The sequence below is a fragment of the Plecotus auritus genome (assembly GCF_963455305.1).
Source record: "Plecotus auritus genome assembly, chromosome: 6".
NCBI lineage: Eukaryota > Metazoa > Chordata > Mammalia > Chiroptera > Vespertilionidae > Plecotus > Plecotus auritus.
The window spans coordinates 44,840,679-44,853,218 of NC_137773.1; the positions used below are offsets into that span (position 1 = coordinate 44,840,679).

Here is a 12,540-nt window from a genome sequence, read left to right on the forward strand (position 1 = left end):
TATCTTTACTTTTTTTGGTAATACTGATTATCCACATACATGTTTCTGTACTAGTTCCTTTTATATGCATTCAACTTAAGTAGAGGTAGAAATGTATATATAGAGACCATATGCTCAAGTAAACTCAGTAAACTCTTAGGTTAAAGCCATTTGCTTCAAATATTAGCCTCACTAGACTGGGACTGTCATGGTTCATCCAAATGTAAAATTCTGCAGATCTGAATAGCTGTGCAGACATAGACTGAAAACTGTTGTGTCTACCTTGTCACTAATAAGTGGTGAGAAAAGTAAATAAAGTAATAGTTTTCCTCCAGAATTTAAGGAAGTTGAAAATGCCAATCCTATATAATAAAAGGGTAATATGCAAAGTGACCCTAATGGTGAAACGACCAGGAACAACCAGTCGCTATGACTTGCACTGACCACCAGTGGGCAGACGCTCAATTCAGGAGCTCCACTCAGCCACAAGCCAGGCTGACGGCTGTGAGTGCAGTGGTGGTGGCGGTAGCCTCTCCCGCCTCCCTGAGCAGCACCAAGGATGTTTGACTGATGGCTTAGGCCCGCTCCCGTAAGCCATCAGTCGGACATCCCCCAAGGGATCCAGGGCTGCCAGAGAGATGTCTGACTTCCAGCTTAGGCCTGCTCCCCCAGGGCTCCCAGACGGTAAGAGGGCGCAGGCCAGGCTGATAGACCCCCCCCGAGTGCACGAATTTTCGTGCATTTGGCCTCTAGTAATTATAATAAACAGTATGCTTCAGTATATATATACAGTAACACATACCTAGCTTATGTCTCCAAAGCAAATTACTTACTAGCACTTGGAAGAAAAAGTAGTTAACTACTAAAGGTAGTAAAATTCATCTTGGTCTCTTAATCCTCTTTATTACTTAAATATTAGCATTATCCATATTCATCTATTTAGAGTTATTTAGTGAGATAAGACAGAAGGTGTGTTAAAAATAAATTAAAGAAGGTATGGTATGACGGGAAGTATAGTAATTTAAGAGTCATGATATTTCATAAGGGAACTTTCTATAGTAATAGAAAATGCACTTTAAATAAATAAAAGTAGATATCTATGATTTGGTCAAGATACCTACTATTTAGGTAAACCATTGCTATAATTTCATTCTGTTATACGTGATTCTTCCAGAACTTTACTGTGGTTTCACTGCATAGATATTCTCTTACTGTTTTAAGTGATACCTCTGCAGTTTGGGAAACAAAAAATAGTTTCCCATTTAAAGACCATTCCTCATTCACTCATGAATTCATGTAACCCCCAAAGGTGTTGAGTGAAGAATATTTCTTTTTGAGATAAAGAAATTGATTCAGAATGTTTTTTATGTTATCTTAATATTCAGTTACTCATAGAATTCCGTGTTATTCAATATATTCTCTTGCTTTTCAAGAGTCACTTTTGGAAACTGACTCATAGCAACTGTCTGGCAGAGCCTTAGTAAAGGAAGTCCACACAGCAAGTACTGTGCATCCCAGTGTTAGTTAGCTAGGTTACTCTTGAATCCTTCCATGCCTTACAGAAAAAGCAACGAGTCTTTTGTAAACCACTCCCAGGAGTGTGATGGTGAGCACAACTGTTCCACACACAAGGCTGAATGCCCATCGTGGGCCGCAGGAAGTGTACACTTGGCTGATGAACACGGGTCCAAGAATCCGTGCTGCACTTCCAGAAGCTGTTAACCAGCCCATGTACACACCCTGTGAGGTGGAATAGGGAGAAGCAGATTGATATTCAGGTTTAGTTATTTAAAAAAAAGAATGATGCTACTATTACAAAACAGTGGGAAACTTACAGGAATCACTTTCTCCATCTTCGATTAGTGAACTACATATAAAATGTGTTTTTATAAATACAGCAAATAACAGTAAACTTACTTGATAGAGTCAGCTTAGGAAAAATAAAAGTAGTAGAAAAGAACAAATTAAATATCTGCTGAGGCCCTGGGAACAATAGAATTTATTAATTTACCTTTTAAGACTAACTTTTATTCAGTACTTGTTACCTTCCACACACTGTGTTAGGTGCTTTACATATATTTTCCAATGTTCACAAATGCTTATTACTGGTGTCCCTACAAATGTGGAAGCTGAAGCTCAGAAAATTCAAGTAACAATAACAAGAGCTTTGAAGTCATGTGTGCCTAACTCCACTGTACCACCTTCCACTACACCACATGTCACTCCTCCAGTTACTGTGCAGTGCAGCATTACTTTTAATAGTCTCACATTGAAAACCTAGCTGTCCACATATTTCACTCATATGTGCGATATAATGATCAACATAATTTGATGAACAAGAATAGATCCAAAGACAAATGGTAGGGGAGGTGGGAGGGTTAGAGAGCAACCAAAGGACTTGTATGCATGCATATTAACATAACCAATGGACACAGACACTGGGTCAGTGGGGGCTTGCCATTCCCACAGCCTGATCGATGCTTCTCTGTTTCTGGATCTGTTTATGTTGTTCATATTCCACAAATGAGTGAGATCATGTGATATTTATCTTTCTCTGACTGGACACTTTTAAGGCTACTGTGTTTTCATCTTTTGGTAATTGTACCTAGGGCCAAATGAAATTAAGCCTAGAGTCAAATTTGCTATCAATTTTGGTTTCTGAACTGATGAACAAAAAGATAGTTACAGAGGCAGTAAAGCATCAAACAGACTGTCTAATTACAGCGGTAAGGTTAGGGAGAGGTGGGGGAAATAAGAGATCAACTGAAGGACTTGTATGCATGCATATAAGAGTAACCAACGGATGCAAAACATTGGGGGGTGAGGGCATGTATGGGAGTGGGGTGGGGGGGGCAATGGTAAGATATGTACACATATAATACCTTAATAAAAATTTGAAAAAAAAATTTTGGTTTCTGGAACTTTATGCTTCAGATATTTTTTTTTTCTATGAAAATGATTTCGAGCTCATAATCTTTGAGTTCAAGAGAACTTTGCGTTTTTAGAGTGCTTTTTGTTCAGTTTCAACACACAAGTCCTGTAAGTACTTTTTAAAAATTGTGGTTTTATAAATTCAAAATGCTGAATATGATAAAAATCCCCTGTATCATCTTGTGTGAAAATAGAGAATGGTAGCACAGAATGCCAGTGAAGCATATTTCACATAATTGCAATGCCAGGGTAACTGACTCACCTGAGGTTTTGGTCCCAAAATTTTTGAATATAATGTATATGACATAACATTGCAGGATGGATAGCCTATTCCAATTAGCACAGCTGATGTGAGGAACTGGGCTAGGTGGATCATGGGGGTATAGAGGCACCAGGCTTGTTCAATTGGGCAACCAGTTGGTCCTTCACTCTGATCTTCTCTTGGAGACCGCCAAAGAGTAATAATAATTTCCCCAAATGTGGTATTAGGAATTGAATGATTATGTAAATCTGTAAAAACAAAATTAGTACAGTGCATGACTTATTACTAGATAAATTACAGAGGCAATGTAACATTATAGAATTATGTATGGCTATACCTTCCCACTGTATCTTGGGAAATTGATTTCCCCAAGGTAACAAGATAAAGAAGCCAATCCATATGATGACAAGTCCTCCCAGCAGAATAGCACGCTCACCAATCCTGTTAGAGAACAGAATCATTATTACTTTTATCATTTCAAAAACTATAAATAAAATATTTTGATGCTTTTAGTGATATATCAATTAATATGAATGCTAAATATAATTTCCCACTAAGAAGAACCAGGACTTCTCTAAAAACTGGCTTATTTCATGTTTGGGACAGAAAATGTATAAACTGAGCCTGGACATCTAGTCATACCAGAGTGCAGAAAAGCTACCAGTGACTACTAGGTAATGATAAAAGGACTCAGAGCCAACTGGAAGAAGCTGGCCCAATACATGACAATGTGAACACCAAAAAGAATAGTAATGACAATAGACTGAAACACATAAAAATGTTATAATCTATGAATTCATATTATATTAAAACTAGAGGCCCAATGCACGAAATTCGTGCAAGGGGCTCGGCCCTCACAGCCCAGGCTGCCTTGGCCTTTGCAGCCCCTGCTGCCCCATGGCCCTGCCCACTGGTCATTCCGGAAGGTCGTTCCACCATCCGGTCTAATTAGCATATTAGCTCTTTATCATATAGGATACTCTTGGTCACTTTTAGAGGGTATTAGCAAACCAATTATTTATTTTAAAAGTCAGTTAATAAAAGCAAAGAATCACCATGTCTTTCCTATACAGACTGTACCTCAGAATAACCAAATAGTTGGCGACAGGAAGTTTCTCTTTATCGAAAATACTCCAGCAAATAAATGATAGAATTAGATCTATCTAAGATGGCGACTGTGGAACCGGAAACCACCCCTACTCCTAATCCCCCGCCTACAGAAGAAGAGAAAACAGAATCTAACCAGGAGGTTGCTAACCCAGAACACTATATTAAACATCCTTTACAGAACAGATGGGCACTCTGCTTTTTAAAAAATGATAAAAGCAAAACTTGGCAAGCAAACCTTCAGCTGATCTCTGAGTTTGATACTGTTGAAGACTTTTGGGCTCTGTACAAACATATCCAGTTATCTAGTAATTTAATGCCTGGCTGTGACTACTCTTTAAGGATGGTATTAAACCTATGTGGGAAGATGAGAAAAACAAACGAGGAGGACGATGGCTAATTACGTTGAACAAACAGCAGAGACGAAGTGACCTCATTGCTTTTGGCTAGAAACACTGCTATGCCTTATTGGAGAATCTTTTGATGACTACAGTGATGATGTTTGTGGAGCCATTGTTAATGTTAGAGCTAAGGGTGATAAGGTAGCAATATGGACTACTGAATGTGAAAACAGATGCTGTTACACATATAGGGAGGGTATACAAGGAAAGGTTAGGACTTCCTCCAAAGATAGTGATTGGTTATCAGTCCCATGCAGACACAGCTACTAAGAGCAGCTCCACCACTAAAAATAGGTTTGTTGTTTAAGAAGACACCTGAGTATTCTCATAGGAGACTGCGTCAAGCAATCAAGATTTGGGAGCTGAACCAAAGCCTCTTCAAAAGCAGAGTGGACTGCATTTAAATTTGATTTCCATCTAAATGTTGCAAAGATATAAGAGAAGTCTCATTCACCTTTGTCTTGTACTTCTGTGTTCATCTTTTTTTTTTTTTTTTTTGGCTAGAATGTCCACTTACCCAGTCAAAGAATTACAGTACACATCATCCCCAGAATCCATTAATGTGTTTCTGGCCCACTCTGTAATAGCTTAGAAGAATTATTATTACAAACATATTTTACCCATCCACAATGTTAAAAAAGAACTTGCATTTCCTCACCTTACAGGAAAATAATTCTGTTTATGTTCCATTGTATGCAGGAGCATATTTTGTTGGTTTGAAAGAGTATGATGCATACAGTTTTCTAGCAATTTTCTTTGTTTCTTTTTATAGCACTGTCTTTGCTGTACTCTTGCTGGTGGCTGCTAGATTTTAATTTATTTGTTTCCCTACTTGATGACATTAGTGATTCTGATTTCACTTTTTCATTTGTTTTGCTTTTTTTATTCCTCATGTAATAATGGTGAAGAATCCAGGAATATGACACAAAGGTGGAATAAACATTAATTCTGGGCATTCTTTGGTAATATATTTTTTTTTTTTTGTAACTACAAAGCTTTGCTACAAATTTCATTCAAATCAGTGATCTATGTGTGGTTTCCTAAACATAATTGTGGATTATAAAAAATGTAACACATAATTACATTCCTAATTAGAATTAGTATGTCTGTTTTTGTATCTTTATGCTGTATTTTAACAATTTATATTACTTAGGTTATTTTGCTTTGGTTAAAAAATGGCTCAAGTAGAAAAGCAGTCCCATTCATATTAAGACAGTGTACAAAACTGTAAATAAAATGTGTACAGTGAATTGTCTTTAAAAAAAATGATGGCATTAAAATAGCATTTGCAATGATCTATTAATGAATTAATGGATCTAGGGAATGTCAATGACCACTTACATAATAAAAAGATAAACAAAACATTACATTTCTCCTGATGTAAGTTTATAACACCACCTATAAATTATTCTTGCCAAAAAAATTAAACTCAAATCTCATTAAACTTCCAGATCTAAGTACCAAATTTTTTTTATTTAGGAAAGATCATAATTAGTTTTGTTTTTCAATGAGATATGTAGACAACTAGTAAGTTCAGTGCAGCAAAAAAATCTCCCACTGCCTTTCTAAGTATCAATTTTTGAGAAATAGAGACAGGAAAATGTTTTTTTTTAAATAGAAAACACCATAGGGATTCAATCAGTGAGATACAAAATATGGGAAACTATAGGTCAAAGGGTGTTTTTTTTTTTTAATATATTTTATTGATTTTTTACAGAGAGGAAGGAAGAGGGATAGAGAGTTAGAAACATCGATGAGAGAGAAACATCGATCAGCTGCCTCCTGCACACCTCCTACTGGGGATGTGCCCGCAACCAAGTTACGTGCCCTTGACCGGAATCGAACCCGGGACCCCTCGGTCCACAGGCTGACGCTCTATCCACTGAGCCAAACCGGTTTTGGCCAAAGGGTGTTTTTTTTTTTAATAATTCTTTATTGTTAACAGTATTACACATGTCCCCCTCTTTTCCCCATTGACCCTCTCCAGCCCACCCCCGTCCCCCACTCCAGGCCCTCACCACTCAACTGTCTGCATCCAAGGGCAAATAGTTTCTTCAATTTGTAAAGGAAAAAGAGAGAGTGAGGTGGAAAAGATTAGATTAAAAGAGAAGGCACTTGAGAGCCTTAAGTGATTAAGCTATGGAACAAAACAATAAACAGAATGAAAACAGTAGAGAAAATTTGAATACTGCCCGGATATGTTATTTTATTTAGAAATCACTTAACGTTTTTAGATGTGATAATGTCATTAACTTTTAGAGATACATACTGAAATATTTATGGCAAACATGAAATAATGTCTGGGATTGACTTCAAAAGAATCCAGGTGTAGTGGGTAGGGAATGTGGAGGTATAGATGAATCAAGAGTATGCAAGTGTTTATCATTGTTGAAGCTGGGTAATGGATATTAGAGATTCAGTCCATGATGCTCTCTGAACCTTTGTATATATTAGAAATTCTCCACAATAAAAAGTGAAATATACAAACAAGACCAAAGGCTTCTTAAACCCAAACTCTTCCCATCTCTCTTAGAATACCTCAAAGGATTCACATTTTTCCAACCTGACCTACCTTATTCCTCTCATTCTGCTCTGGCCAAGCTGGTGTTCCTGCTTGTTCCTTAAATATGCAAAGCTCAGTCTAATAAGGGAGGAGAGTTCCAAGCCACTCCAAGGCTGCTCTGTGACTTCACTCAGGTCTCTGGTTGGATGTGACTTCCTCAAGCTTGCCTTAAGCACTCTATCAAAATAGCACTTCCCTTCTCTCCCTACCGGCTCCTGCCACTCTATTCTCTTCCTCTGTTCTGCTCTTCTTCATAGTACTTATCACTACCTGACCTCACCTTTGCATTGGCTTTCTCTCTAATAGAATTCACCTTTGTATTGGGTTTCTCCCCAATAGAATTCAAGCTCTTTGAATGTATAGAATTGGACAATCAGCCTGAATGCCTATTAGCAGGACACCTCTACTTCTGTAGCAAGATATAATACATTTACTATTAATTAACTTGGAATATGAATTTGTCATCTATTTACATCTTGGCCCTCTACTGGGCTCTGTAAGAATCTTCAATGGTATACCCATAACACCTAACCCTACATACTGACTCAATATTTGCTCATTGATTTTAGAACTTTGAGTTCTAAAGTATTAACATATTTTAGGAATAATTAAGTTATTAGATCTGTATAACTTCATCTACTAATATCCCACCCCAGACTATAAGAATGAATTTAATTTTATACAAGCATTTGCCCCAAAGTGTGTTCTTCACAGTTGTCCTCTTACAAAATGCTTTTTTAAGAAAGTGTTCTGTGGTCAAGGTTACAAATAATTTTCAGAAATGCTACATGCTGTATTTGTCATGATGGTGATACAGTATGTATATACTGGAGATTTAGAGTAAAGAAATTTGATAATTTTAACCAGAATTTTCCAGATTTAACCACTGAATCTTTGTTGTTGTGTAACATATATTACCATGCAGCAGAACAATGTTCTATGAAATACACTTTTAGAAATACTTTAAGTAAAACATAATAAACAGATGCTACATTAGAAGGCAATTATTCACTTTGTAAATACATTGCTTTACTAAAGAATATGCCATATGGTTTAGAAATATCATGCTCCCTTAATAAGCTTTACATCTATTTTCAAATGTTCAAAGACTAAAACTACCACATAAAAAGAGAAAAGCTTTCAATTGTTTTTACTAACATATTAATTTACATTGTTAACGGTTTCATGTTTCACTTTTAAAATATAGATTTGGAACAAAACCAAAGACATATAACTTACTTTTTGGCAAGTGATTTAATCCCCATGAAAATAATAACAGCCTCAATTCCAAGAGCAGCAAGTATTATTCCATCATATAATACAGCTTGTTCTCGAGTCCAGGCATACATATCCATTGTTAATGGAGTAAGGATGCTGAGAAAAACAAAAAAGAAAGTATTCTCATTTTATTTAAATCACAGTCATTGTGCCCTGACCGGTGTGGCTCAGTGGATAGAGCATCTGCCTGTGGACTCAAGGGTCCCAGCTTCGATTCCGGTCAAGGGCATGTACCTTGGCTGCGGGCACATCCCCAGTAGGGGGCGTGCAGGAGGCAGCTGATCGATGTTTCTCTCACATCAATGTTTCTCTCTCTCTGTCTCTTCCTCTCCCACTCTCTCTAAAAATCAATGAAAAAATATCCTCGGGTGAGGATTAACCAAAAAAAAAAAATTATTTTAGGAATGGGGGAGAGAGAGACAGATGTAAGTACCAAGATTACAGACAAAATTAACTACATTTAAATTAAATATCAGACACTTTACATCATGGACTGGATCCAAGATGGCGGTGTAGGTAAACACCTAAACTGCTGCCTCGCACAACAATTTCAAAACTACAACTAAAAGACAAAACGTCTATCACCCAGAACCACGGGAAAGCTGGCTGAGTGGAAGTTCTACAACTAGAAGGAAAGAGAAAAGAGCACTGAGACATGCACAAGCACTGAAAAGCTGAGGTACGGAGGCGCATGAATCGGGCTGGCGGCGGGCAACTGGGAGCACTGCTTTTTTCAACCCGTAGGGAGACAAGCTCCCGATTACTCCAAACTCCAGTTTCTGGGGAGGTGCAGGGACCCAAACTCCTACGGGGAGAAGCTGGACTGTCTGCCATTGGGTTGGAAAGTGAGGGTGGTTTGCTTGTAAGGCTGTGTAGAGGAATAATTGTTTACTGCACTGGGGCGCGGGACACGGGGACGCGGTCGGAGACGCAGAGCCGGCTAACTGGCAGCCATTGCTGTTTGCCACGCCCTAGCCTAGTGACACCCTGAGACCCTGCCCCGCACAATCTACAAACCCACCCAAGCTCCAAGTAGCGGCTTTAGCATATGAATGGCCTGCCCTATCACAGCTTAACCTAGCAAACTTGCAGCCCAGGTCAGACAGCTCCAAAACCTCCAAACCCCAAGCAAAGAGGAGAAAACTGTACTTCACACTGTAGCGCCTGCTGGGTGGCCTCAGACAGTAGCTGACCTGCACCCCATTGGAGATCCAGAAGCCAGTGTACCTAGTGGTCAGTGTGAGACACCAGATTTCAACTCCTCAAATCCGTAAGTGACACATTCAAGAGAGAGACTCAGTGAGCACCAAAGCCCCAATGAAACCAGTCCTGCACCATAAGCGTGTCTCCAGTGCAGCAGTTCTTCCATTATAGACACAGCGGGTCCCCACAGCCAATTGGCCTGAAGGTCAATTCCTCCCAGTGTACCAACAGCAATCAAGGCTTAACTACACCAAGACTTTGCACTCAGCCCACAAAGGGGTGTACCAAGAGTGTCCACCTCAGGTGATTGGGGAGGCTGAGCTACTGGCCCCTATAGGTCACCTACCACACAAAGCCACTCCATCAACACAGGGAAGCAGCAAAATGCGGAGACAAAGAAACATGTCACGAATGGGAGAAATGGAGGAAAGCAAACTACTGGATGACATAGAGTTCAGAACCACATTTATAAGGTTACTCAAGAATCTTCTAAAAACCGCTGAGGAACTTAGTGAGACCTTTAAGGATCTTAATGAGAATGCAAAAAAAAATGGAAAAGGACCAGTCAGAAATTAAGCATACACTGTCTAAAATAAAGAATATACAGAAACTCAACTGCAGATCAAAGGACCCCAAGAATCAAACCAAAGATCTGAAATGAGGAAATAAAAAACACCCAACCAGAAAAACAAAAAAAGAATCCACAAATATGAAGATAGTGTAAGGAGCCTCTGGGACAACTTCAAGCATACCAACATCCGAATTTTTGGGGTGCCAGAAGAAGAGAGAGAGCAAAATATTGAAAACCTATTATAAGAAATAATGACAGAAAACTTTCCCTACCTGGGGAAAGAAATAGATTTACAAGTTCAGTAAGCACACAGAACCCCATGCAAGAGGAATCCAAAGAGGACCACACCAAGACACATCATAATTAAAATGCCAAGGGCAAAAGACAAAGAGAGAATCTTGAAAGCAGCAAGAGAAAAACGGTTAGTTACCTACAAGGGAGTACCCATACGACTGTCAGCTGATTTCTCAGCAGAAACTATGCAGGCCAGAAGGGAGTGGCAAGAAATATTCAAAGTGATGAACAGCAAGAACCTACAACCAAGATTACTCTACCTAGCAAAGCTATCATTCAGAATTGAAGGTCAGATAAAGAGCTTCACAGACAAGAAAAAGCTAAAGGAGTTCACCACCACCAAACCAGGATTACATGAAATGCTTAAGGGTATTCTTTAAGAAGAGGAAGAAGAAAAAGGTAAAGATAAAAATTATGAACAACAAAATGACATCAAATACATACCTACCAACAAGTGAATCTAAAAACCAAGTGAATAAAAAATCTGAAGAACAGAATGGACTGGTGAATATAATAGAGTCAGGGACATAGAAAGGGAGTGGACTGACAATTCTCAGGGGGAAGGGGGTGTGAGGGGTGTGAGAAGAGATTGGACAAAAATCTTACACCTATGGATGAAGACAGTGGCGGGGGGTAAGGGCATGGGGTGGGGTGGGGAATCAGGTGGAGGGGAGCTATGGGGGGAAAAAAAGAGGAACTCCTGTAATAATCTGAGCAATAAAGATTTAATAAAATAAATAAACCAAAAAAAAAACACTTTACATCATGACAAGGAAAATGTCTTACATAAAGTTGAGAACAACTATATGCCTAATTAATATTGCATTAAATACAAATTGTTTACATAATCTGATGTAGATGAAGACAAAACTTACGTTTCAAAAAGGGCAAAGATAAATAGAACCACGAAAAACAGAACATTGGTAGTCACTACAGCCACTTGATCAATACTTCTCTGGGGAATCTGAATTTGATCTGTACTTGCTGTAGGGAACAGGAAAAAAATTATATTACTTACAGGTGTTAGCAAATTCTATGACTAAACATTTAAAATCATTTTTAGGCTTCAAAATAATTTAAAATTATCAATGTATATACTAGCAATAACTTTTAAATGATCTTTAAAACTAAAATAACTTTTCTTCCCAGGAAATATACTTCAATTCTGTTATCTACAGGAGATATTCTATTTGGTGTCTCTCAATCCAGAAGAGGCATGTATTTTACAGAATTCTGTAAAATGATCTTTTACTAAATACATATTCTTTAAATTTCAGTTGCAGGGTTTTTTTCCTATCTTACCTTAATCTTAAATTACAAGGATTTCATGAAGACCTGAAATAGTTTATTAAATCAGCTCTCATTTCTATGATTCACTTCAATGAATATATATTTTATTTTTAATTTCAATCGTATGTGAAATTAGTATTAGTAAATATCCTCATGTTATTACCATACAAGTCCTTATGTTATTTATATTTTTGCAAAGAAATACTTTAGGAGGGCAAAGTAAGTGTACTGCCTCATCTTGAAACAGTGTAGTTAAGCTATGTACTCAGTACAAACTATTCCTGATATACTGGAGAAGTGTGGGAGAAACCAAGATGGCGGCATAGGTGAACACCTAAACTGCTGCCTCGCACAACAATTTCAAAACTACAACTAAAAGACAGAACGGACATCATCCAAAACCACAGGAAAGCTGGCTGAGTGGAAATTTTACAACTAGAAGGAAAGAGAGGGGTACACGGAGACTCAGAGGAGCTGCAAAAGGCTGAGGTACGGAGACGCGCGCGGAGAGGACGGGCAGCTGAGTGCCTGGCTGCTTTCTCCAGCAGGAGAGAGACAGAAGCTCCCGACTGCACTGAACTCCAGTTCCAACTGAACCCCAGTTTCGGGCGAGACCCTGTGGACACAGACTCATATGGGGGGAGTCTGGACTGTCGGGAAA

At 38.4% G+C, this 12,540-nt stretch overlaps 1 protein-coding gene and 1 pseudogene across 2 annotated transcripts in view; one reads left to right on the forward strand and one right to left on the reverse strand.

Moving 5' to 3' along the window:
- Nucleotides 1–847: 847 nt before the first annotated feature.
- MFSD8 (major facilitator superfamily domain containing 8) overlaps nucleotides 848–12,540 on the reverse strand; it is a 34,712-nt gene continuing 23,019 nt past the window's right edge. The window contains exons 8-12 of the mRNA XM_080676772.1: nucleotides 11,465–11,573; nucleotides 8,483–8,617; nucleotides 3,510–3,613; nucleotides 3,173–3,420; nucleotides 848–1,719 (exon numbers count right to left, since the gene is read on the reverse strand). Coding sequence (XP_080532898.1) covers nucleotides 1,513–1,719; nucleotides 3,173–3,420; nucleotides 3,510–3,613; nucleotides 8,483–8,617; nucleotides 11,465–11,573 — 803 coding nt within the window. The 3' untranslated portion in view covers nucleotides 848–1,512. The remainder of the gene's footprint in view (nucleotides 1,720–3,172; nucleotides 3,421–3,509; nucleotides 3,614–8,482; nucleotides 8,618–11,464; nucleotides 11,574–12,540) is intronic.
- LOC308252332 (eukaryotic translation initiation factor 4E-like) lies at nucleotides 4,196–5,123 on the forward strand (annotated as a pseudogene). The gene has a single exon. The product of its transcript is annotated as a eukaryotic translation initiation factor 4E-like (transcript).